Below are 27,465 nucleotides of genomic sequence, written 5' to 3'. Positions count from 1 at the left end.
GACGGCTGATTGGTTGCAATTTTATCTCTAATAGTATCGATATTAGAAGTAAAGTAGTTCATAAACTCATTACTGCTGTGGTGTTGGGAAATGTCAACACTTGTTGAGGCTTTATTTTTCGTTAATTTAGCCACTGTATTGAATAAATACCTGGGGTTATGTTTGTTTTCTTCTAAAAGAGAAGAAAAGTAATCGGATCTAGCAGTTTTTAATGCTTTTCTGTAGGATATGTTACTTTCCCACCAAGCAATACGAAATACCTCTAGTTTTGTTTTCCTCCAGCTGCGCTCCATTTTTCGGGCTGCTCTCTTTGGGGTGCGAGTATGCTCATTATACCATGGTGTCAAACTGTTTTCCTTAACCTTCCTTAAGCGTAAAGGAGCAACTTTATTTAAAGTGCTAGAATAGAGAGAGTCCATAGTTTCTGTTACATCATCAAGTTGTTCTGAGGTTTTGGATATGCTAAGGAATTTGGATACATCAGGAAGATAACTTAAAAAGCAGTCTTTTGTGTTAGAAGTGATGGTTCTTCCATACTTGTAACAAGAAGTAGAATTTACAATTTTGGCTATATGAATTTTGCAAAGAACTAAATAATGATCTGAGATATCATCACTTGGCTGAATAATTTCAACACCATCAACATCAATTCCATGTGACAGTATTAAATCTAGAGTATGATTTCGACAATGAGTAGGTCCTGAAACGTGTTGTCTAACACCAATAGAGTTCAGAATGTCTATAAATGCTGATCCCAATGCATCGTTTTCATTATCAACATGGATATTAAAATCACCAACTATTAAAACTTTATCTGCAGCCAGAACTAACTCAGATGTAAAATCACCAAACTCTTTAATAAAGTCTGTATGGTGCCCTGGTGGCCTTTATACAGTAGCCAGTACAAACATAACAGGGGATTTATCATTAACATTTGTTTCTTTGGATAATGTTATATGAAGTGTAACAGTGTCTGACATCGTGCTTGCAAGTTCACACACCTCTTTAATGTTATTTTTAGTGATCTCCGACTGGCGAAGTCGAACATCATTAGCGCCGGCATGAATAACAATCTTACTGTATTTACGTTTAGCATTAGCCAGCACTTTTAAATTTGCCAAGATGTCAGGCGCTCTGGCTCCCGGTAAACATTTGACTATGGTGGCTGGTGTCTCTATACTCACGTTCCGTACAATAGAATCACCAATAACTAGAGCACTTTCATCAGGTTTCTCAGTGGGTGCATCACTGAGTGGGGAGAACCTGTTTAATGTTTTGATCGGAACAGAAGAGCGGTGTTTTGACCCACGACTACGCTGCCTCACCGTCACCCAGTTGCCCTGCTGCTGGGGCTCTGTTTCCGGAACCGAACAATGTACAGGAATCCCTGAGCTAGACGCATCCAAAGCCGTATCTAGAGCCCTAACATTTTTACTGTCCTCACTTAAAGTTTGGATGCGTGTCTCTAATTCTGAAATCTTCTCTGTCAGCCTAACTATTTCCCTGCATTTATCACATGTGAATCCCTCATCAGCGACAGAGATAGATAAACTGTACATGTGGCAAGAGGTGCAAGAAACAATGATAGGAGAAGCCATTACTCACCGTGCTTGATGAAAATTCTCACTGCGGTTGTTTGATGAACTTGTGAAAAACTGGAGCGAGGGAGAGGAGAAAAGAAAACAGCGATAGGTTCGAATGAAGACGCTAATGACAAGCTAACGCTAACGTGAAAAATAGGCGTCGGTTCTATTTCTAGCAAGCACGCGTTTTCCGCGCGCCTTGAGCCGCGCCTGAGACGCGCGGCTCACACAGGCAATCTGCAAGCTCTAACCTATTAACATGGGAGCCGAATTAAAAACTGACACGCCACGCAGCTGAGACGCTTGCGCCACGCATCAAGTGTGTCGCCGGCCTCAGTTAAAATGAGTGAGGAATGTGGGGAGCGACAGAGCGCGTGTTCCAATGAACAACAACTCCCATGAGCCTACGCTCTTTCCCGACGTCATCAAAGTATGCCTTATGTTATTATTTTGATTGGGTGACCCCTGGTGGCGTTTAAGTAATTTGTGAATTAATGCTTATTGGAACCATTTCAAACGATTCAGTTCGATTTGGTGAACTGGTACAAGAAGATCCGGTTACATCAAATGATTCGTTTGCGAACCGGATATCACTACACTACTGTGAAGGCACTCACAACACACACGGAAGAGAAGACAATGCTGAATAAAATCGTAGTTTTTGCTATTTTTGGACCAAAATGTATTTTCAATGCTTCAAAATATTCTAACTGACCCTCTGATGTCACATGGACTACTTTGATGATGTTTTTCTTACCTTTCTGGACATGGACAGTATACTGTACACACATTTTCAATGGAGGGACTGAGAGCTCTCGGACTAAATCTAAAACATCTTAAACTGTGTTCTGAAGATAAAAGGAGTTTCACGGGTTTGGAACGACATGAGGGTGAGTCATTAATTACATAATTTTAATATTTGGGTGAACTAACCCTTTAACCAATTAAGCAAACAGACACCGCTTTATCCACTAAAACATTTATTTAGCTTTCAGTTTCAGTCGCCAATTCAAGTAAAAACACTCTGTGTGTCTTCCTCACATCTGGACTGACAGACTTAGAAAAGAGAAAAACAAATGTTGAGAGATTCAAACAAGTAACCAACAAGTAGAATAAAATACCAAATATAAAAAGACTGCAAGTGTTGTCACTAGTGGATGTGCAAGTCTGCAGCCAGACCGTTCACCATTACATTATAATACAACTGTACTGCTGACTCTTCACTGAGTACCAGTACATATGCTTCCTGTGCATGGTTTCTAAAAGAATGGAATCACAAAAAATTTGACTGGCACTCATCTATACCACAGGTTATACTAATATTTGGTTAATGTACATGTACAACTCCAAGATGTTGGATTAACTTCAAAAGTGTAAATGTCCTTTGAGCGCACTTTGGGCAATGGTAGAGTTGAGGCATGAGGATCTAATACAAAAGACTAATCATTCAGCGTAATGTTACTGGCAGTGCTTGTCTCCATCTTCTAACGTTGACAATGTGTCTCTGAAGGAAAGTCAGTGTCTTTCTAAGCTGTGTTGGATATGCAATGTTGAAAGCAGAATACATCCAGAAGGCTGTTATGAAGGCTTCATCAAGGCTGGTGCACTGGCACACATCTGTTCAATCTTCTGTCACCACACTGAGCCCTCCTCCTATGATTGAAATTTTACAGTCAGTATCCTTCAGGTGTATGGTATGAAAGGGTGTAGCAGGGTCCCCCTACATAAATAAAGGAAAATAATAATAATAAGAAAAAGTAAAAAAAAAAAAAATGAAAAAAAAAAAACACTTTTCAAATTCTGTTCCATCCTCTTTGGCTCAGACAGTGTAGCTACATACATTGTAGAACTGCAAAAACAATCAGAAGCTAATATATAAGGTTCACAATATACAATGCATTTCATTTTCTTGTAAAACACTGATAAATCTTATATTGTTTTCTAAAACTATTGTTTTACATTTTTAACAGATGGGCTAAAAGGGTACATAAGAATAAAATATTACATAAAAAGATTTCAAACAATATATAATCCTCCACAGAGATTCCTTCCATGCTTTCTCAGCGTCTCCAGGAGAATGTTCCTGCCGTGTGGTCTTTGACAGTCAAGGGGTCTGGGTGTGTTTTCTGAGACTCACTTTGTAGCACATTCACATGGGCCTCAACAGATATTGAATCCTTTCCAACACAAGTTTCCTTCATCAGAACAACAGAAACAGATCATGCTTAGACCGTGACAGATATGAGAAACATCTAAATACTTTATTGAACAAGGTGTTTTAGATATAAAAAATAATAAAAACATTGAACTGCATAAACATTAAGATGATGGTCAGGCAGTGAAAAAGTGGAGTCCATACAAAAATGATTTAAATATCTGTAGTACAGAATATTCCTTACATTAACCTGCACTAAGGGAAAATGTAAAATTGATTAAGGGTGCAAAATTAAATTATGCATATGGCAGTGTGCTTACACATGCTACAATAACTTGCAAGTGGTGCACATTCCGCTTTAAATATCCGGTTTAGGGATGTGACAGATGTGCTAAAAACATTGATTTGACTGATTGTCATTTTCCAACATATAAAAAGATTACAATGTATTGTAACTACAATATTGTGTGTAATTATGTTGATAGAGATAAATCAATGGATTACAATGTAACTTACAGTAATTTCATTATATATTTCTCTGGAAAGGGTACTTCACAACCAATGTGTTGGCTGGCAACTTTAATATTCTCTGCATTAGTTGGATACCTAGCAGAAAGTTAGAAACAAATTCTAAATTGGAGTTTTTATTTTTAATGGCGGGCCGTGGAGGTGAAATGGCGGCCTATGGAGGTGAAATGATGGGCAGTGGTGGTGAATTGATTGGGCCGTAGAGGTGAAATGGCGGGCTGTGGTGGTGAAATGACAGGCCGTAGAGGTGAAATGGCGGGCTGTGGAGGTGAAATGACAGGCCATGTAGGTAAAATGACGAGCCGTGGAGGTGAAATGACGGGCCGTGGAGGTGAAATGGTTGGCCGTGGAGGTGAAATGACGGGCCGCGAAGGTGAAATGGATGGCCGTGGAGGTGAAATGACGGGCCGCGAAGGTGAAATGGTGGGGCATGAAGATGAAGTGATGGGCCGTGGAGGTGAAATGATGGGCCGCGGAGGTGAAATGGTGGGCCGTGGAGGTGAAATGGTGGGCCGTGGAGGTGAAATGGTGGGGCGTGAAGGTGAAGTGATGGGCCGTGGAGGTGAAATGACGGGCCGCGGAGGTGAAATGGTGGGGCGTGGAGGTGAAATGACGGGCCGTGGAGGTGAAATGGTGGGGCGTGGAGGTGAAGTGACGGGCCGTGGAGGTGAAGTGACGGGCCGTGGAGGTGAAATGACGGGACACCTTTTCCTATCACACTTTTTTCCTTCCAGTCAACATTCTATAAATATATTTTGATACAGCACTCTGTGAACAGCTAGTCCTTTCAGCAATGACCTTCTGTGGCTTACCATCCTAGTGGAGGACGTTGATCATTGTCTTCTGGACAACTGTCAAGTCAGTAGTCCTTCCCATAATTGTGGTTGCATGTTCTGAACTAGCCCAGGAGGTACCCAGTATTTATACTCATAATTGATAAAACTAATCAAGCTCAAAAGGGAATATTCAAATTTTTTGATATACTGATTTTTTTATTTTCCTAAGCTGTAAGTCGTGACAAACAGAATTAAAACAAAAAACTCTTGAAATATTTCTGTTTGTGTGCAATGAGTCTAGAATATACAAAAGTTTACTTTTTTGAATTAATACAAAAAATAAATAACTTTTTTTTTAGTAGTCAAGGATGAATTTTGTTTGAGTAAAATAATATACACTGTGCTGCCAACAACATTACAATGAGTCAAGCAATATCAAATGTCAGTATTCTCTTCTACTTCTACCATCTTCTGAATTGCTGAAAAATGTGAATTTAGTTTTGTTGGGTTTGGTATAATGCCACCTTTATACTCAAAAACATCTATAGAGGATGCATTACATATGTATTACCTTATTAAAATTGAAATGAGTGACCATTTTAGAGGTTTCACACACAGGCCTCTGTTCGGGCTAATACAGGGTTGTTTATGATCAAAGTTATGATCAAAGTTATACAACTCCAATTTAAGTTTTTTTGGGGTGCATTAACTTTTACATCAAATGTTAAGTCTTTGTTTTAGCAAAGAAACAGGTACTGAGTAGGAGTTACATGACATAGGCTAAATTGTTTACATCTCTGGTTCATCCCAAACAATGATAAAGCCTTACAGTATTCTAACAAAATAATGTATTTCATAAGTATGTAATCATGTTGACAAGTCCAATGGATTCATAGACCCAGAAAACATGGGGTTAGACACCAAGATTACTTGACTAAGTCAAATAATGAAGGAGTTAGGATATTTTAAGGGCTTCCTTCCCATCTTGCACACCATCTTGAAAATTACACCTTTCTAGTGGTCAAACTTTGGTAAACTTTTAGTATGTTATTAAGGAAACGTAATACTACAAAAAACAGCTGAGAAACCTTTTTTTAGAATTTTTTTAGGGTTAGGTGTTTTATTTTCATATATGCAGCCGCCTTTTGGGGTTGGACCGATTTTGTAATGGTTTTGAAGTCTGATGCTCACCAAGCCTACACTTATTTGTTCAGAAATGCAGTAGAAACAGTAATATTGTACATTGTAATAATATTTTACAATAACTCTTTACTATTATATATTTTAATGTAATTTACTTTTGTAATGGCAAAGCTGAATTTTCAGCATATAGTCTTTAGTGTCACATGATCCTTCAGAAATCATTCTAATATTTGTATCTGATGCTCAATAAACATGTATCAAAACAGTGGCTGCTTCATATTTACACATTTTATATTTTCATATTTTGGTGGTAGATAAACTCTAGCTCGGGGTTATTCAAATCTTGCCCTGGAGGGCCAGTACACTGCAGAGTTTAGCTCCAACCCTGATCAAACCCACCTACCTGTGATTTTCTAATGATACCAAAGACGTTGATTAACAGGGTCAAGTGTGTTTGATCAGGGTTGGAGCTAAATTCTACAGTGCACTGGCCCTCCAGGTCAAGATTTGAATAACCCTGCTCTACCTTATAGTATAGTTGTGACATTTAAAAGTAACACATTTTTAAAAATAAAAAGTATCATTTATTTGGCCTCATGCCATCTCTTGGGGCTTAAACGTTGTAGTCACAATTCACTTCCATGGCATGGACGTTCAGAGCTAAGAAATTGTTCTTCAAACTTTTGTAGCTGTTTTAACATGTGAAAAAAGTCATATACATCTAGGATGGCATGAGAGAAGTGAATGAAGTGACCATTTAAATTTTTGGCTCAGCTATTACTTTAATGGCAGACGTACAGATATACTTAATGTGCTTCTTGTGTATCTACCAGGGTATGCTGGGAAGGGCAGACAAGATGAGCAGCGTGGATCTATGTAGAAGCCTTCCATCCAGGATTCTGCAGTGTCTCATGCATGCAAGCCAAATATACTAATTACTGGTTAAAATATACAAAGAGAATGCATTGCACCATTCATCAGTACGGACTACAGAAATGTTTAATTTTTCTCGGAGTGACTTGTAAATGATTTAATTATTATTAATTATTGTCAATAGTGGTGATGGCCCTCATCTCCAACAACGAGGTCGCCTAACTTGATGAGGTAGAGAGTCTGACATCATGGTGCCAAACAAACTCTCTTTCTGAATGTCAGCAAAACCAAGGAGCTGGTTTTGGACTTCAGGAGGAGGCAGCAGCGGATCTACACCCCACTCATCATTAATGGGACCCCAGTGGAGAGAGTGAGCAGCTTCAAATACCTTGGTGTACACATTTCAGAGGACCTGACCTGGACTAACCACATTCAAGCTCAAGTTAAAAAAGCCAGACAACGACTGTACCATCTGAGACTCCTGAGGAAATTCAAGGTTTCCCCAGGAATCCTGAAAACTTTCTATAACTGGGCTATAGAAAGTATATTGAGTGCATCTCATCGTGGTATGGAAACAGCTCAGCCCAGGATTGTAAAGAGTAGTGCACTTAGCTGAGTTAAGTTACAACTTTTGGGCCCAACAACAAAGGTCAAATAAACAGACCGTAACTAAAGCTCTAAACATTAAGATTCAAAAATACAACTGACCTGCTACAAAAGAAATAACGGGGACATATATATTGGCTGATCAGATCAATTTTGACACACAGGGGAAGACTAACAACAACACTACTACATAAGCTAGAAATAACAGCAAAATCTACCTAAAACTTATTCCAAAAGGAATGTACTTAACCTTAACCCAACAAAAGTACTCAGTATAATATAAATCTAAACCACAAAATATCTAAGGAGAGAATGAGCTACCCCCTAACACCGGTAAGCTCAGAAACAAATAATTATACAAACAGAATGACAATCCAAAAGTAACTAATGGTGCACACTCCCAAAAATATACTTCTGTATGGTCAACTAAATAAAGTATAATGTTTGTGAAATGACCTACGTGTCCTGTGACTTTACCTGATTATTGTTGCTGACCATGTCCATCCCTTTAGGACTACACTGTACCCATCTTCTGATAGCTACTTCCAGCAGGATAATGCACCATGTCACAAAGCTCAAATTATCTCAGACTGGTTTCTTGAACATGACAATGAGTTTACTTTACTCAGACGCCCTCCACAGTCACTAGATCTCGATCCAATAGAGCATCTTTGGGATGTGGTGGAATGGGAGATTTGCATCATGGATGTGCAGCTGACAAATCTGCAGCAACTGCATGATGATGTCATGTCAATATGGACCAAAATCTCTGAGGAATGTTTTCAACACCTTGTTGAATCTATGCCATGAAGAATTAAGGCAGTTCTGAAGGCATAAGGGGGTCCAGCCTGGTACTAGCAAGGTGTAGCTAATAAAGTGGCCAGTGAGTATATATATACATAGAGTGAAAAAATATATTTCTATATATTTTTATTGTGCCTGTTTTCATTTAACTATGATCATGACAGAAATTTAAAAGTCTGATCCAACAATTATCCAACAATTGTTCTTAATGAAACATGTTTCCTATCATATATGAAACGTTTACTCACCCTAATGTTTTTGCAATGTTATTATCAGCTGTTTGGACTCTCATTCTGATGGCACCCATTCACTGCAGAGGATCCATTGCTGATCAAGTGATGTAATGACTCATCATTATTGTTATAATGCTAAATATGTTCAAATCTGATGAAGAAACAAACTTATCTCCATCATGGATGGCCTGAGAGTTTGTAAAAATGTCAGCAAATGTTATTTTTGGGTGAACTATTCCTTTAATGAATCTTCTGTTCCTTCTTTTAATAATGACACAACAGGAAACAAGGGCCATAAAGAGTGTGGTAAATAAACACAAACTCTTACCATTATAAGTGGACATCAGGGAAAATAATAAATGGAAGAAAATTTAGTTAAATAAAAAGTTACACTGTTCTTCAGTGGCCATCTTCCTCCAACTTAAAAGAAACTGAAACATTGATAGACCAAAAAGATTTTACTGTTATTGACCACCAGAGGACAGAACAGATCAGATATTAACAGTTGTCCTATTTGAGCAGTGTGCTTGTGCTTTATTATGTTATAGTTTATAGTAACTTTAGGCTAGGTCTCAGTGAGCTTTATGATGTTAAACATACACACAGTAAGGTAATTTCAGCATTTTCAACAACGTTTGGAAAATATCTCAATGTAGCCGGTGCTAGTGTGGATGAAGAACGTCTGAAACCAGTCCAGATCTTATCCGGATGAATGTGGATGTAACTTGCTGTATCTGAACGTGTAGAAACAGTTGTTTAAATAGTTCAGACATGTTAGTCATTACTGTTCAACCCCTCCAGCTGGAGTCAAACGTATTCAAACATGTCAGAAAACATCTTTGTAGGGTATTCAAACTCTCAAACTCGTGGAAGCAGGGACTCTTTTAGTGCTTAACATCAGTGAGATTGACAGAACTAATCAAATTGTGTGAAACGCTTTCAATTTCATGAAGTCTCAGCTCTTATAAAATGATATGAGTAGTGCCTGACTTCTCTCATAAAACAGCTGTATTCAGAGTAAACTCAAAGTATAGACTTCTGTTGTACTTCCTGTTTCTTCTACCATGTTTGTAGTCCTTTGTAGTTTTTCCTGCTCATCTCTGTATCTTCTCTTGTTTTGTTTTTATGGTTTGGTTTCCATTAAATGTACATTTGTGCTTAGATCCTCTGAGTCCGTCTTCCATTCTCAATCTGCTCATGTCACGCTAAATAGATTTTTGTTTTTTCAGCATGCATATTGTTTGAAATATTTTCCCACACATATTTAATAACATCTAATTTCTACACAGTTTCTCTCTCTCTCTCTCTGTGTGTGTGGTTAACACAAGCATGGTTTTGTGCAAATGACGTTTTCCACTGGTTTGGTGGCTTGATGAACAGCATGATCACACACACTTGCATGCATCATGTGGGTTAAAGTTTGACCGAGTGAAAATGACACAAAATATCATGGCAATAATTTACAATAATGTTCCATTAATTATCATGAACTAACAATGAACAGCTGTACTTTATTTATTAACAAAGATTATTTTCACCACATGAGTGTCTTGGAGTGGCTACACGAAGAGACCAGTGTGGCTTTCTCAGATCCTGTTGTTTTGCATAAAGATGAAAAATGTGTTTTCTATTTTATTATTATCATCATCTTTTTTAATGACAACTGTTTATACGTAGGTCAGTGGTTGAGATTTGAACAAACAGACACAACAGTAGATCAGAAGCAAACCTGTCTTAACTTCCTCTTGAGTGTGGTTCAGATCCCTGTTGTTAAAAAAGCTGCTCTAAACCGTGTGAAAGAAACAAGACTGCGTCACGCTGAAGTGTCTGAACATCCTGAAGATCATGCAGCTCCTTCTCTGTGAGTTTATTCTTCTTCATGAATGTTTTATTTTTCTTTATACGTCTATTTAAAATGTTTTTTGAGACTACAATAAGCCATTGAGTGTGTGTGTGTGTGTTGTATTTCACAGTTCTGCTCATATGGTGTCAAGCAGCAGAGACTTTAACAGATCAACTAACAGATTTGGGTCAAAATGTGACTATAAACTGTGATCTTGATGAACAGGGGGTTAACTGGTTATTACTGAAACTACCAGATGCTCCAGTTATGATATTACTCTCTTCTACAACTTCAGCTACTTTTTACTACGATAAAACATTTAAACACAAATATTCAGTTCAGGGTAAACATCATCTGTTCATAAATAATGTCACTCTTGATGATTTAGGACTTTATTACTGTGTGGCCTCAAGTCCACCTCCAAAATACAGCAACGGCACCAGACTGTACATCACTGGTGAGTGACCATTCACTGAAATTAAACACTAAATCACTGTTAGACACAAAATATTCAATATTAATATTAAACTCTTTCAATGATTGCACAGAACCAACTCTAAATCTAGAGAACAAGAATCATACAGTGGTGAAGTATATTGATCAGAATCAGATTATCCTCATCTCTGCTTTCATCAACGCTCTTCTGATTATTGTGATCATAGGTGAGTCTTTGATTACACCTGAATGAATCCACATTAGAACATTATGGGCTTAAATTCAGATCATACTATCTGTGCACTACTTTTAACATTTTTAAGGAATATTTCAACATCTCGTACAGTTATAGCTTTTTATAGTGACTACAATAATTTTAAGAACAAATAATATGTTTTTGGCTGAATGTTAAATCTGAATTTACTTTTAAGGACTATTAAAGCTTGTTGTTGATGGAAGAAACAGAGACAACCTGAAACCATTTCAAGATACAAATCTTCAAGTTCTGGATTTTGAACACTCTCAAGACTCAAGCCAAACACGGATACGTTACATGAAAATATGAAGTATGTACAGTATATAAACATCTCACTCCATGTTTAAGTATAAAGCTTATGTATATGTGCTGATACTGCTTTTATACACCAGTGTATGTGCTGTTTAGGGGCATGTAAATATGTATATATATATATATATATATATATATATATATATATATATATATACAGTACAGACCAAAAGTTTGGACACACCTTCTCATTCAAAGAGTTTTCTTTATTTTCATGACTATGAAAATTGTAGAGTCACACTGAAGGCATCAAGGGCTATTTGACCAAGAAGGAGAGTGATGGGGTGCTGCGCCAGATGACCTGGCCTCCACAGTCACCGGACCTGAACCCAATCGAGATGGTTTAGGGGTGAGCTGGACCGCAGACACAAGGCAAAAGGGCCAACAAGTGCTAAGCATCTCTCGGGGAACTCCTTCAAGACTGTTGGAAGACCATTTCAGGTGACTACCTCTTGAAGCTCATCAAGAGAATGCCAAGAGTGTGCAAAGCAGTAATCAAAGCCAGGGGCGCCCCCAAGGGGTGGCAAGGGGTGGCCACGGCCACCACTGAATAAACTCTGGCCACCCCTGTGGCCACCCCTAGGATGATTTTCAGTGTGTAACCTACTATAAGTTTAAATGCAGAATGTAAATTCGTAATAGTTTAAGAAGTGGGGGAAAAAATAAATAAAAATGCAGCACATGCTGCAGCCACCAAGAAAGATCGCAGATTGGCAGCACCGGAGTAGTCCTCCCCCTGTCGCCCTCCCCCGTCCAAACAAATCACAGAGTGTGCACATACGTCTAGATGGTCTAGACTGGTTCGCATACGCATTTGTAGTGCGTTCTTTCACTGGAAATTTAGAATTATCACATTTTTCAAGATATGGGGCAGAACATTTATAGATCTATATAGTTTATATAATTTCAAATAGTTATCACACGAAGAGTTAAATTTTTCTCTAAAAGTCAGCATAATTACAAGTGTGACATTGCTTTTATACAACATTTCAAACAAAAATCATTCCAAACACAGACACAGTTTTGCGTCTCTGAGCAACGTGACAGTGATTCGTTCCTGAATAAATCAACCGTTTAAATGATTCGGTTCAATCGCAATGACTCACTTATTAACAATGACTCACTGCCACCTACTGCTGCTTTTAATTTCATATTCACGGACACGGTACCTTCTTATTTTTTAAATAATTTCGAACATCAGTTTTCAATGTTTTATTTTTACAATATCAGAACATTATTTATTAATTTATAACTGCAGGCTAAAGTTACAATGTCCCACAGAGCTGCATTAAACAGTGTGTAAAAACATCTCAATGGCACTTCAGATGCAGCTTCTGTTTTCTCTGCATTGCAAAGATCATTTTTGTTGATACTGATTGCATTTGCTTGGTAACAGCCCAAATGCAAGTATTTGACCTAAAAGATGGTGCACACTTCTAGAAAAAATGGCGTAAAGGTAAAAATAAAAAATTCAGGAGTCATCTGTCAGCACAATTAGAAATAAGAAATCAGCACAATTAAAGTGACATTATTGTCTATTTATCGTTATCGATAAAATCCCAGAAATACCAGGGATACCATTTTTTTTTTGTCAATATTGGAAACCCTTAATTATTTTCTCTTTATTTTGGTGTGCCACCCCAAGATTTACTGTGGCCTCATCTGGCCACCCCTGTTAAAATTTTCTGGGGGCGCCACTGATCAAAGCAAAAGGTGGCTACTCTGAAGAACCTAGAATATGACATTTTCAGTTGTTTCACACTTTTTTGTTATGTATATAATTCCACATGTGTGTAAAGATTAAAGACTTCCTATCGGCAAGAAGGAGGCGGGAACCGGCGGACAATCAAATAACATTTTAATAATACAAAATAAACACAAAACAGCGCACCAGCCCCTCACGGACGACTGGTGCGCTCAAATAAAAACCACAACACAACTAAAAGTCCAGGCCTGTTCCTCTCTCGTCCTTCACTGTCGTCGCTCCAGTTTTATATCCTTCCATCTCCTACGTGGGACTCGAGACCGGCGGTGGGTCGCAGGTGTCACTGATTTGCCCAATCATTGCCGGCCTCACTCCTTGTTCCCACGTCCCTCTGCCCCGCCCCACTCGCCACAATGTGTTAATTCATAGTTTTGATGCCTTCAGTGTGAATCTACAATTTTCATAGTCATGAAAATAAGGAAAACTCTTTGAATGAGAAGGTGTGTCCAAACTTTTGGTCTGTACTGTATATATATATATATATATATATATATATATATTTATATACACAAACATAATACCTATTTATGCATGAGAGACTGTATTTGTCCTAATCACATAGTTCTAGAGTCAGGAACAATTAAATAATGTGATATTAATGCTTTCTGCAAGACTTGTTCTGTGCTTTTCTCATCGGTCTATTTCTATTTTGTATAAAGTTGCAGTCAGTAACACACAAGTCACAGCACAAATGAAATGCTCCTGACCACAATAAATGTTCAAAATCTGTTTGCATTTCCACTGTGTTGTGAATCTTTGTTTGCTGAAAGTGGCCGTGTGTTTTGTGTAAGGACTACATCTAAGGATCTGGATTTTGGTTGAGCTATATATATGCGTATAAGTAGCCTAGTTGACATGAAACATGTCTCAAACTTTAATGTTCCTTTCTTTCTGATTCTGGTATAAAATATATGTCCATGACATGACACCATATACTTTATATTATACGAGCCCTTGTATGGGAAGTAAACAGACGTTTATGGTTGTGAGGGAGGGACTGAGGAAGTGATTATTGAGGGAATGTCAGCTTCAGTAATCTACAGGACTCTGTTTAGAGAGCAGACTCCAGACGAGGCTCGGTACGTGACTATATTTATTTGTTTATTTTAGTTAACTACAATTATGGTTATATTTTTAAATGTCTGCTAATAGAAATCATTCTGAATCTCCAGAAAAACCTTTCCTTTCTTTAGAGCGTGACATTAATCCTATTTCTTTTAACTTTGGTGTTGTATCAGAAACCTTAATTGCTCTAAATAATTTATGAACAACTGTGAAAAGTTGAATTAGTTTGTGGTGGTGATGGCTGTATATGAATTTGGGAATATGGGAACATGTTTTAGTCGTGCTGTTTGGATTCAATCAATGCAACGTGCCACGGTCTACTAGAGTTTGATTAATATAGCATTTGATGTTGTGTTTATTTTGAATTTCACTGTTAATTCTATCATTGAGTGTGTTCTTGTTAAATTGAAGTGCGATTATGATCGTATTATGTTTTTATGGCGCTCTTCTGGGTTGCGCATTATATGTAACCGAGTGAATGTATTTATCATACAAATGTTATGGATATGGATGCGTTTTGTTTACTAGTACACAACTTATATACCAATCCATTTATTCATTTAAATGAACAGAGGTAAAATAAATTATATATATATAATATACACACAGACACACACAAGGCATTGTCATTTCACCATTGCAATATTCTAGAGAGACATAATTTTTTAAGTTTTGACAATTTCAAACGTTTCAAGTACATTTGTCTAGTTTATAAGGTGTTAAATAATCTTGCTCCACCTCCACTGCATGCCTTTTTGCAAAGGCTTGCAAGTGGAGGTGGTACATGGCCTCTATAAAAGGGGACTGTATGATACCATTTAGACGTGCCACCTTTGGACAAAATGTATTATCAATAATAGGTACATTTTGGAATAGCTTGCCCCTTGTGATACGCGAGTGTCCTTCATTCACATCCTTTTAAACTCAATTAAAACAGTGGCTCTTAGATAATCAGACATGTACTCACTTTTAACTGTAACATTAGTCATTAATGCTGGGGGGGGGAATTGGTTGCGATTGATCGCGTCTGGAGTGGAGGTTTGTGTTTGCATGGTGTATGTGTGTGTTCTTTGTGTAGTTGTTTTGTGTATACGAATGCACACATATGCATTTATTTATTTAAGAAATATTTACATGTATATACTGTATGTACATTTATACATGGTTTATGTTGTATATAGATGTGAATAATTTATGTATGGATAAGTAAAGATCTTGAGTATGTATATGCGTGTGTGTGTATTTATGTATGCAGGATGATTGTGCATGGTGCACGCATGTGTATTGTGCGGGCGCAGACTATTGTTTTAGATGTGGTTGGTCGCGATTGATTTTATTTTTTTTCCCCAGCACTATTAGTCACTATTAGTCATACATTTTCACTGTTAATGTAGTATAGTGGTGAATGTATAATGTCATTGTTATTATGAATTTTTTGTCTTGTTTGTTTGTATTGTTGATGTATATTTTTATTTATGTGTATTGTTGTCATAGTTAATGAATGTGATATGATTGTTGGTTATTGTCTTTGTTAGTTTTTATGTTACTGGCCTAGGGACTGCAGATGGAAAATAGTATCTTTTTACTAATTCTGGCATATTTACATGGTGTATTTACATACAACAATGTACATGAATATGCATGGTCCCTATTAAATAAACTAATAAAAAAAAAAAAAAACATACTTGGTTTGAGATGAATAATATTCATTGTTTCAATACTCTAGACAAATAATTTCTTCTCTCAATACTCACATACAGAGCAGAATCACAACAGAAAGTAAAGGCACTAATACAATCTTCTCTGGTCTTGCTTGTGCTCCTTGGTTAATTTCTGTTGGACACAAAGACAAAAAAATAAAGAGGTCTTAAAACAAAATGTTGAACAATTCCGACTGACTGTTGACTAAATAGCATCTATAGACTTGAGCAGTGGTTTTGAATCCTGGTCCTCTGCCCATTTTGTATATCTCTCCACACCTGATTTCAGGGTGTACTCACACTAGGCTATCTTAAAGTTCACCGAAAAATGAAAATTATGTCATTAATGACTCAACCTCATGTCGTTCCAAACCCGTAAGACCTCCGTTTATCTTCGGAACACAGTTTAAGATATTTTAGATGTAGTCCGAGAGCTTTCTGTCCCTCCATTGAAAATGTGTGTACAGTATACTGTCCATGTCCAGAAAGGTAAGAAAAACATCATCAAAGTAGTCCATGTGACATCAGAGGGTCAGTTAGAATTTTTTGAAGCATCGAAAATACATTTTGGTCCAAAAATAGCAAAAACTGCGACTTTATTCAGCATTATCTTCTCTTCTAAGTCTGTTGTGAGACTGTTCAAAACACTGCAGTTTAGTGATATCTGGTTCGCCAACAAATCACTCGATGTAACTGGATCTTCTTGAACCAGTTCACCAAATCAAACTGAATTATTTGAAATGGCTTGCATCTCCAATAAGCATTAATCCACAAATGACTTAAGCTGTTAACTTTTTTAATGTGGCTGAGACTCCCTCCGAGTGAAAATAAACCAATCCCGGAGTAATTCATTTACTCAAACAGTACACTGACTGAACTGCTGTGAAGAGAGAACTGAAGATGAACACTGAGCCGAGCCAGACAATGAACAAACGATTGACTCGTTCTCGAGTCAAGAACCTGTTGTATCGGTTTTCGGATCACCAGTAGTGATGGGAAGTTCGGTTCTTTTCCGTGAACCGGTTCTTTCAGACAGTTCGATTCAATAAACCAGTTAAAGAAAACTGTTCACCAGTTCTTTTGCACTTGACTTAATGACATAATTTGTGATGATTGCCATTGATTCATGCCTTTGGTTTACCCGCGTCATAACATTAGCACAGAATCAGTTCAGAATCAATCACCAAAAGAATCAGTTCAGTTTCGGTTCAGGTAAGACGCATCTGAAGTTGTCTGTGGTTCAGCAAATTCCTTGACAACGTTTGTGTGTGATGGCTCTTGATGCCTTGACCCCAGCCTCAGTCCATTCCTTGTGACGTGCACATTTTTCTTGAAAATCCTCATAAGGCTGCGGTTCTCTCGGTTGGTTGTGCATCTTTTTCTTCCACACTTTTTCCTTTCTCTCAACTTTCTGTTAACATGCTTGGATACAGCACTCTGTGAACAACCAGCTTCTTTGGCAATGGATGTTTGTGGCTTACCCTCCTTGTGAAGGGTGTCAATGATTGTCTTGTCGACAACTGTCAGATCAGCAGTCTTCCCCATAATTGTGTAGCCTAGTGAACCCAACTGAGAGACCAGTTTTGAGTTGATTAGCTGTCACCATATTCAATTTTTTTGAGATTGTGAATGTAATAATAAAAACTCCATAATCATCGGGAAGAAGGAGGCGGGAACCGGCAGACAATCAAAATGAAACTTTAATAATCACAAAATAAACAAAACAGCGCATCAGCCCCTCACGGACGACTGATGTGCACAAAATAAAACCAAAACATAAAATAAAGCCCAAGCCTGGTCCTCTCTCGTCCTTCACTGTCGTCGCTCCAGTTTTATATCCTTCCATCTCCTACGTGGGACTTGAGACCGGCGGTGGGTCGCAGGTGTAGCTCATCTCCAATCACTCCACCGGCCTCACTCCTCGTTCCCACGTCCCTCGGCCCTGCCCCACTCGTCACATACCCCCATCGCCCCTCGCAGGCAGGGGGGTACCCTCGAGACTGCGCTCTATTCCCCCTCCCTCCGGGGGGGACCACTCACGGGGACCTGCGGGAACCTGGGGGTAGGACAGATGAGGCGAGAGAAAAGGAGATGGAAGGAGGAGCGACAGAGACGAGAGAGGGGAGAGAGGAAAAAATAAATAAATTCCGGTTCCCAGACGCACTGCTTCGGCCCTCCACCAACTGGGTGATCTCCTCCGCGGTGCCTGGCGGTGGCACTGGATGGCCCTCGACGGACGGCATGACACTCCACCGCCGCCCGGTGGACGGCGACGGCTCCTCCGGTTTTGGGCAGCCGGCAGGAGTCTCCGTTCCCTGCTCCTCCCCGTTCAGGCGGACGGCAGCAGGCTCCGGCTCTATGGTGAACGGTGCCGACTCCTCCACTCCCTCATGGATGGCAGCCGCCCCTCTACATCGCGGGCGGCCGGCAGCGAGTTCGCACGTCCCCGGCAACTCACTCCAGCCCACCGCCTCGAGCGTCCATGGCGGCATCCTCCTCGCCTGCTCGATGGCACCGCGGATTCACCACAGCGGCGAGGGATCTTCAGCAGTGCGTCCCTCCTTCTCCCGGGTTTCGGCACCACTGTAATAATAAACCTTCATATTCATCCGGAAGAAGGAGGCGGGAACCGGCAGACAATCAAAATGAAACTTTAATAATCACAAAATAAACAAAACAGCGCATCAGCCCCTCACGGACGACTGATGTGCACAAAATAAAACCAAAACATAAAATAAAGCCCAGGCCTGGTCCTCTCTCGTCCTTCACTGTCGTCGCTCCAGTTTTATATCCTTCCATCTCCTACGTGGGACTCGAGATCGGTGGTGGGTCGCAGGTGTAGCTTATCTCCAATCACTCCACCAGCCTCACTCCTCGTTCCCACGTCCCTCGGCCCTGCCCCACTCGTCACAGTGAATTGGTGGGTTTTTGTTAAATGTGAGCCAAAATTATCACAATTAAAAGAACCAAAGACTTAAAATACATCAGTCTGTGTGCATCAAATTTATTTAATATACAAGTTTCACAATTTGAGTTGAATTACTGAAATAAATGAACTTTCTAATTTATTGAGATGCACCTGTACAAAATGTGGAGAGCAGTGGGTGACCAGGACCAGGGTTTAAAACTACTGAACTAGAGTTTACTTTTAGCAGAGAACAATGCTAATCCATTGGTTTTTGGTTTTAAATGGACATAAAGTGCATTACAAAGAACAATACAGGGATTGTTAAAGTAACAAAACATCATGCAACCAAACAAACTCAATTGGCAGTTCCCACTTGATTTCAAATTGAAAAAACCTGTGAAAACCATATGATGTTTTTTTTCTTTTTACACTTTTTCAACTTTAGTTACTGTGTAACATTGCTACTTGAGCATAAAAAAGACTTGCAAGGTTACAAAGCTCAAAGTCAACTCTAAAGGAGATCTAATTGTAAACAGAAAACACTTCTCAAGAACTACAACAAATGGCTCGTTAAGACTGCAGCGTGCTTCCTCTGGAAATTGTCAAGTCATAATATCACTCATTTAATATCACTCATTTAAATAATTCCCACGAGTAGACTGTCAGTAGACTTCCGGTTCGATGGCGCCTGTGTTTGGCTTTGCCTCCGCGGCTGGATGTTTGTCCCGAGTTATTTTGTTTGTCTTTTGTGCCATACTACTACTAAGTTTGTCAACAAAAGTTGTGTCTACTGCATGGGTGTATGATCGCCAAACACTGCTGCTAATCCGATCTTCCTTGGTGGAGCGCAGCAACGGATATAATGGATATAACGTTATCTGGAATGGTATTGACGCAGCCCCATTCGCGCGTCCGACTGGATCTGACTGCACGCGACATGGAGAGGGCCTAATACGATCTACAATTAAACGGAGGAGAAAGCGAGGAAAAAGGGCAGGGAGACAGACTCATTTGAAAAAACTTTTCAAATTGGGGATTTTCAACTATGACTCCAGATCTTCATGCCTTCTTTCGGTTTTCCCTGGTGTCCCTATGGTTCTGGTTCCGGGGTGCCGGAGAGGTTTCGACGTCGCATCTGGACGCGGTGTGTGCTCGGAGCATCTGAGGTCGCTGACACGAGCCTGTTGTACTGCTTCGGTTGTTCCTGCACCGCTCAGGATGGGCCTTATAAATGCGCGTTCAATTGCAAATAAATCTCTCCTACTCAGCGATTTATTTACGTCCAAAGCCATGGACTTCTTGTTGCTTACGGAGACTTGGCAACGGGATATGGAATATTATCACCTGAATGAGCTTTGCCCGATGGACTGTGAATTTATTAGCTCGCCAAGACTCACTGGTCGGGGTGGAGGCCTTGCTGTGGTTTTTAAAAAGCGTTTTATCTGCCAGTCAATGAGAGCTGACGCGTACTCTTCGTTTGAACTACAGATGACTAAGGTTGGTCGCTCTAATTCAGTTTACTGCATCGTGGTTTACCGGCCACCTGGACCAGTGTCTACTTTTCTTACTGAGTTTTCTGACTTCCTATCATCTGTTATTAAGCTTGACAGAGTGATTATTGCTGGCGATTTTAATATACATGTAGATGATCCTTTGTGTAAAACTGCGTCTGAATTTGTAAATATTACTGAATCGTTTAATTTCATTCAGCATGTCTCTGGCCCTACGCACAGCAAAGGGCATACGCTCGATCTTGTTTTTTCTCATGGTGTTAATATTAATAACATCAGTATTGAAGATGTATTTGTTAGTGACCACAAATGCATTTTATTTGAACTTGTTTGTGATGAGGATCCTCTCCCTGTTAAACGAGTGACCTGCTCACGATTGATCACTCAGCGTACTATTGAGAAATTTTCTGCCGCTTTTGATTCAAGCTCTGTTCTTATTTCAACCGATGTAGACACCTGTGCACAGGCTTTTAATGATCACTGTACCCTGCTGTTGGACAAAGTGGCACCTTTTAAAACTAGAGAAATAGCAGCCGTTAATACATCACCGTGGATGAATGAAGCCATTCGTAGTTTAAGACGTGTTTGCCGGAAAACCGAGCGCTTATGGAAAGCGACTCAGCTACAAGTCCATCGCGTGTATCTTAAAGATCTTTTTATTAACTTGCATGAAATGATTAAAGAGGCTAGAGCCTCTTATTTTACTAATTTGATATCTGCATGTAAGAAAAAACCTAAGGCTCTCTTTGAAACTATTAATAATATTGTTTCCCCTGGCTCATGTATTGTCCCTGTGTTTTCAAATGGTGACTGCAACCACTTTTTGTCTCACTTTGTGGATAAGGTTAGAGCTGTCAGAGCAAGCTTGGTTCCATCAGCAAACCATCATATAGGTCTAACTGATTATCAAAGACCTTCAATACTGGACTCTTTCTGCCCCATTACGCTGAAAGAAATAATTAAATTAGTGGGCACGATGAGACCTTCACAAAGCCCGGTAGATATCTTACCCGCATCTCTGTTTTTAAAATCCATGAATCATCTTGGCCCATGTTTGGTCTCAATTTTAAATTTGTCTCTTCAATTGGGCAAGGTACCTAATTGTTTTAAACATGCTGTTGTTCAGCCTATCTTGAAAAAGAACAATCTTGATGCAGCTACTTTTAAAAATTATAGGCCTATTTCCAAATTGCCATTTATTTCTAAAATTTTAGAAAAGGTTGTGGCGAACCAGCTGAATAATGTTTTAAATGCGCACAATATCTTTGACAAATTTCAGTCTGGGTTTCGAAAAAAACACTCAACTGAAACAGCCCTTCTTAGGGTCTCAAATGATATTTTGATGGCTGCTGATGGGGGTAAATGCTCTGTGCTGGTTCTCTTAGACCTCAGTGCAGCGTTTGACACTGTCGATCACTGCACTCTGATAGATAGACTGAAAAAAACTGTGGGAATTACTGGGTCAGCTCTGGATTGGTTTTCCTCCTATCTCTCCGACAGGAGTTTTTCGGTGTCCGTAGGGAAATATATGTCAGATTCTGCTCCTTTGTCCTGTGGTGTGCCCCAAGGGTCTGTGCTTGGCCCTCTGTTGTTCAGCCTGTATATGCTTCCTCTTGGGAAGATTATTAGTAGCTTTGGAGAAATATCATATCACTGCTATGCAGATGATATTCAATTATATTTTTCTTTTAACTCTGATAGACTAGACAAACTGTCCTTGTTGCATAACTGCCTAGCCTCCATCAACAATTGGATGGCAGACAATTTTTTGCAGCTAAACCAAGATAAAACTGAGGTGCTGATTTTTGCTCCTGACAACATTTTTCCCAAGATTAAACTGGCCATTGGGGCTCTATCACCCTCAGAATGTAATGCTGTGCGAAACCTAGGTGTCATTTTTGATAGATCTATGTGTTTTAACAGTCATGTTAAATCTGTGGTTCGTTCCTGTTTTTTCCATCTCAGGAATATCGCTAAAATCAGATCTGTAGTTTCTAATAATGAGATGGAGATGCTTGTTCATGCTTTTATTTCATCTCGTCTTGACTACTGCAATGTACTGTACACTTGTTTAAACAATTCCTCCATGGACAAATTGCAAGTAGTTCAGAATGCTGCTGCTAGACTTTTAACAAAGACCAAAAGAAGATCTCACATTAAACCTATACTCAAGGCTCTTCACTGGCTTCCAGTTAGTTTTAGAGTGCAATTTAAAATTTTAACCATTACTTTTAGAGCCTTGCATAATCAAGCTCCGGCGTATATCCAGGATATACTTCATGCCTATACTTCAGGCCGTTCTTTGAGGTCTTCGGGTCAAGATCTTTTAACTGTTCCTAGAACACGTTTAAAAACGAGAGGTGACCGCGCTTTTTGCGTGGTGGCTCCAAGGCTCTGGAATGCTCTTCCATTAGACTTGAGAGCTTTGGACTCTGTAGAAATTTTTAAAAAGCACCTAAAGACACATCTTTTTAGACAAGCTTTTAACTAGTTTTATGTTTTCTTTTTTTTTTTTTTTTTTTTATTGTGGCACATATACTGTATAGGTGTAATTTTGTATTGTATGTGCATTTATGTTATGTGTATATTTTTAACTCTGTGAAGCACTTTGTGACTCCATTGTCTGTGAAAAGTGCTATAGAAATAAAGCTTACTTACTATAGAAATAAAGCTTACGAGCAAAAAAGATGGCAAGAACTGGTTAAACTGCATTGGAGACCATATTATAAACAACAACAAAAAAATAAATAAAGCCTGAAACGTCCTTTAAAACCTGTGCGCTGTGCTTACTCTGCACCTGAGCTTGAACTGGTAATGGCAAAATCAAAGCCATCGTTAATATTTATAACCTGTGTTTATGGTAAGAGGCGTGGCATTCCAGGAACACACTTGAAGCAGTTGGGACAACAGTGCGATGACAACAGTGCCAGCCTAACAGTCTGATGCAGGAAGTGAGTGGAGTCGCATCAGATTGGAAGTGGGCAGAGCTCATGTAAACTAATAATGATGAAAAACACTGTAAGTAGTCAATCATGGCATAAGAAGACGGCGCAGTCAAAAAAAAAAAAAAAAAAACCTAACATACCTTTAGAGGATTTGTGGAAGAGCAGTGTATGAAATCAAATAAGAAAGACCAGGAAAAGGCCCTTCCTCAACTTGATCAGGCAGAAATGAGTGATGACAGACAACTGCCCAAAGAGCCTTTCATGTTTCTATTCCAAATCAAGGAAGATATGGAAGTTTTTTTTTTATGAGTGTCGGGACAAAAGGAACTTGTCATAATAATATTTGTATGTTGAAATATACACTCACAGCTCTAATGTGAAAAGCTGAATCTTTCAATTTTCACACACAGACTATGATCAAAACACTTGTGTTTTGAATTGGATGTTGTAGATTAATAGTTACAAATGTGTAAGATGACATTCACACAAACAAAATGACATACACAAATGTTTACGACATTTTTTTCTTTTGCACTTTACTTTTCTCTGCACGTCAAGTCGGCACTTACAACCTCTCAGATCTGGCAGGACAAGTTCAAATCTTAGCGCTCTTACTTTTGCAGAGAAATGCAGAGACTTGGTTGAACACAGCTTTTTCAAGTGTTTTTTTAAATGAAAGGAAGAAGGGAAACTGGTCTGTAGTTCTCTAAAGGAGATGGGTTGAGGTTGGGTATCTTAAGTAGTGGAGTTATACAAGCCTGTCTAAATGATGAGGGAAAAACACCAGTGTGGAGGGATGTGTTGATGTGAGTGAGTGCAGGTACAACTGCAGGAGAAATAGCTTGAAGGAGATGAGATGGAATATGATTTAAATTTGGAATTGGAATATTTTACAAATAACAGGTACACATAATATAAAACAAATTTCTTTATTGGCAAGTTGCGATGGCTGGCGCTGTTAATTGGTCAGGTATCGACCAATAAATTGTATTCATTCACACCAAAGCCCCGCCCCTGGCTCTGCTCTCTCATGTCTGCATATACAAGTGCACAAGTGAGTTTTGCAACAGGAATACCGCGAAAGGAGTAGCAAAAGTCAGAGCGCTAAGATTTGAACTTTGAGGTTGTAAGTGCCGACTTGATGTATGTTGCAAACATTTGTGTATGTCATCTTTGTGTGAATGTCATCTTACACATTTGTAACTATTAATCTACAACTTCCAATTCAAAACACGGGTGTTTTGATCATTGTCTGTGTGCAAATTGAAAGCTTCAGCTTTTCACATCAGAGCTGTGAGTGTATATTTCAACATACAAATACGAATGTTAATATGACAAGTTCTCACATTCAGATCAACAAGCTCTCAAGTTTTGCTACTGTTTTACCTTTATACTTTTGCCATTTAAGAGGAAAAAACGTGGTTTGATAATAAGTTTGATAATATTTTTAAAATATGTGAAAAATAATGCACTTCTAGTACACCCCCCAAAAAAAACAAATCAAGAGGCATAGTAGGGCATTAAATCAGATCTCTTTAAATAAAAAACAGAAAAAAATACCTTTGATACGTAGCTTCACAGTCTGTATTCTTGTTTCCTCGGTGATGTAGCACTGGTACTTTCCTGCATCACTGTAAAGAAGATTTGTGAGTTTGAACGAGAAGTTTCCTCTCAGATGCTGCTTAGAGTCACTTTCAACTCTGTTCTTGTACTGTGAATCCTGTCCTTCCACAGAGACTTTACTTTTAACAATGTCATATACTTTAAGTCTGTTATAGTGTTTCCAGTTGACTGTAATGTCTTCAGGTGTAAGCTGAGGTTCTTTAGAGAAACACGGTAAAACCACAGAACCTCCGATCACACCCAGTGACCTGCAGAAACACTGAAAAAAGAGAGAATAAACATAATTTTATGCAAAAAAACAAAAAACAAAACCTACATACATACATACATAAATACAAAAAAAAAGGTTTTATTTTTAAAAAACTCATCCTTAGTTCTAACTTTATTTTATCACCATTACCAGATGAAGTAAAACAATGCAGCCCCTGTAAACACTGAAATAAAATATTTACTTTATAAATAATGGACAATATGCCAGTGTTTGCACCTAGAAATGCTGTCATCAGATGTCAAGTGGATAGAAAACGTTTTAAACGTGATGTTATTTTTTAAATTAAATTTGTTGTCTATAAAATCAAATGTAATGTCTGAGTCTGTATGTATCATCTAGGATTTTCTTAACGTTACTGGGCGCAAATTGTCAGAAACAATATATGTTTAGGCTAAGCCCACATAAATCAGGATAAAATTTGAGTTTCTCATTTTCTATCAGCTAGCTTTAATGATATTCATTTTAATTATACGATATAATTAAAAAAAAAAACGCAGTAAGGTGACTTTACCATTTTCAAAAGTTTGTTATGGACAAGCTACAGCTGGAAAAATCTTGAAATACTGTGGTCATAATGTGGGCGTAAACTTTCTAAACTGTCTGTATAGAAACATTTACATACTGTAGGCTAGTTCAAATATACACAAGGTGTAGTCAGCTACTTCTGCAGCAGTCCAGTACCGTTTTGAAACATCATGTCACAAAACGTAAAACTAAAAGTGTTTTCCTCCCTCTACTATCCACTTCGAACCATTTTGAACTTTGTCATTTCTTATTTATTGGGTGGTCTGCAGCTCATGCTAATACTAACCTTAGCTATTAGCATTAAGCTGAGGCTAGGAACTGATTTCTATTTGCGTGACTTATAAATAATCAGAAACAAAAGATGGGTTCTTTCAAAGCATTAAATTGTAAAGGTTCGGAACCTTTCCCAGTGGACCTTTTCCACATTTCTGGTCTGGCTGGCTGCAGACATAGGGTGCTTTCACATCTCTAGTTCGGTTCATTTGGTCTGAACCAAGGGCAAACAATTATACATTGTAGCATTTTTGGTTCCTTTTCACACCACACTGACTGCTTTGGACCGAATCAGTTGAAACGAACCAAAATGCAGTCACATGACAACATCCACATCACTCATTGGCCATGACATATTTCCTAAACTGCTTTTCGATTGGTCAGAATTTATGTGCGGGAAAATTCCAACATAAGAGGAAAAGCCAGCAAACAACACGGAGACAACACAACTATGGAGAGACGACTGCGCGGGCAGGTTTTTTTCCCTGGCCATAATCTATTACATTGTTTGTATACACCACAATATGCAAACAATACATTTCTATAATGAAACATGGATGCGTTTTGAAAACAATGTTCTAATGCACTGCAAACAGCAAGTGGGAATTGCTTGTAACTTCAAGCAGAGGCGTGCATTAATTCTTCTTAACTCTGACATGCTCATGGTCATCAGACCAAATTTCTATGAGGCTCCGAACCTCCTCACTACTCCAAGTTTGTCCACGAGCTACCATGCTGAAGGGCAAACTGTCAACAAACACTTCCTCATCCCATAATGCACAGCACAGCTGACTACAGCAGCTGGTTTAGCCCAAAAATGATCAGTACTTTTTGCAGTTGGGTCTGTTTGAGGTCGGATCACGTTCTCACCACAAACAAACTGCTACAGAGTTCGTTTGAAAGCGTACCGAGACCACCTCTTCAAGCAGGTCTCAGTACGCTTGTTTGGTCCGCCTTTGGTGTGCACCCGAGTGCGATTGCTGCTTTCACACCTGCCCAAATTAAACGCATCAAAGGGGGAAACGAACTCTGCTACGATTCAACCGAACTAAATGAGGCAGGTGTGAAAGCACCCATAGGGCGCCACTCAAGAGCGGAAATACGTCACATCCACTGGAGACGGGGCCACCATGTAGGTCTGGGCAACACTTCCCATAGAAATTCGAGTCTGCAGCCAGACCTGTGGAAAGCCCGGTTCTTCAGACAGTTAGTTTCAATTAACTGGTAAAAAAAAAAAAAAAACAGTTCATTGGTTATTTTACGCCCTAACGTAATGATGTCATCCGCAACGACGTATTATGGCATGAAAATACACATTCAAATAAAGTCAGC

The 27,465-nt window shown here is 38.9% G+C and overlaps 1 protein-coding gene across 1 annotated transcript in view; it reads right to left on the bottom strand.

The window, feature by feature from the left end:
* LOC132131703 (CD276 antigen homolog) overlaps positions 1-25,579 on the bottom strand; it is a 67,672-nt gene extending 42,093 nt beyond the window's left edge. The window contains exon 1 of the mRNA XM_059543791.1: positions 25,446-25,579. Within this exon, the coding sequence (XP_059399774.1) occupies position 25,446 (1 nt within the window). The 5' untranslated portion in view covers positions 25,447-25,579. The remainder of the gene's footprint in view (positions 1-25,445) is intronic.
* Between the last annotated feature and the right edge of the window lie 1,886 nt (positions 25,580-27,465).

Source organism: Carassius carassius, chromosome 48, assembly GCF_963082965.1.
Source record: "Carassius carassius chromosome 48, fCarCar2.1, whole genome shotgun sequence".
Taxonomy (NCBI): domain Eukaryota; kingdom Metazoa; phylum Chordata; class Actinopteri; order Cypriniformes; family Cyprinidae; genus Carassius; species Carassius carassius.
This window is presented reverse-complemented; position numbering and strand designations above follow the sequence as displayed.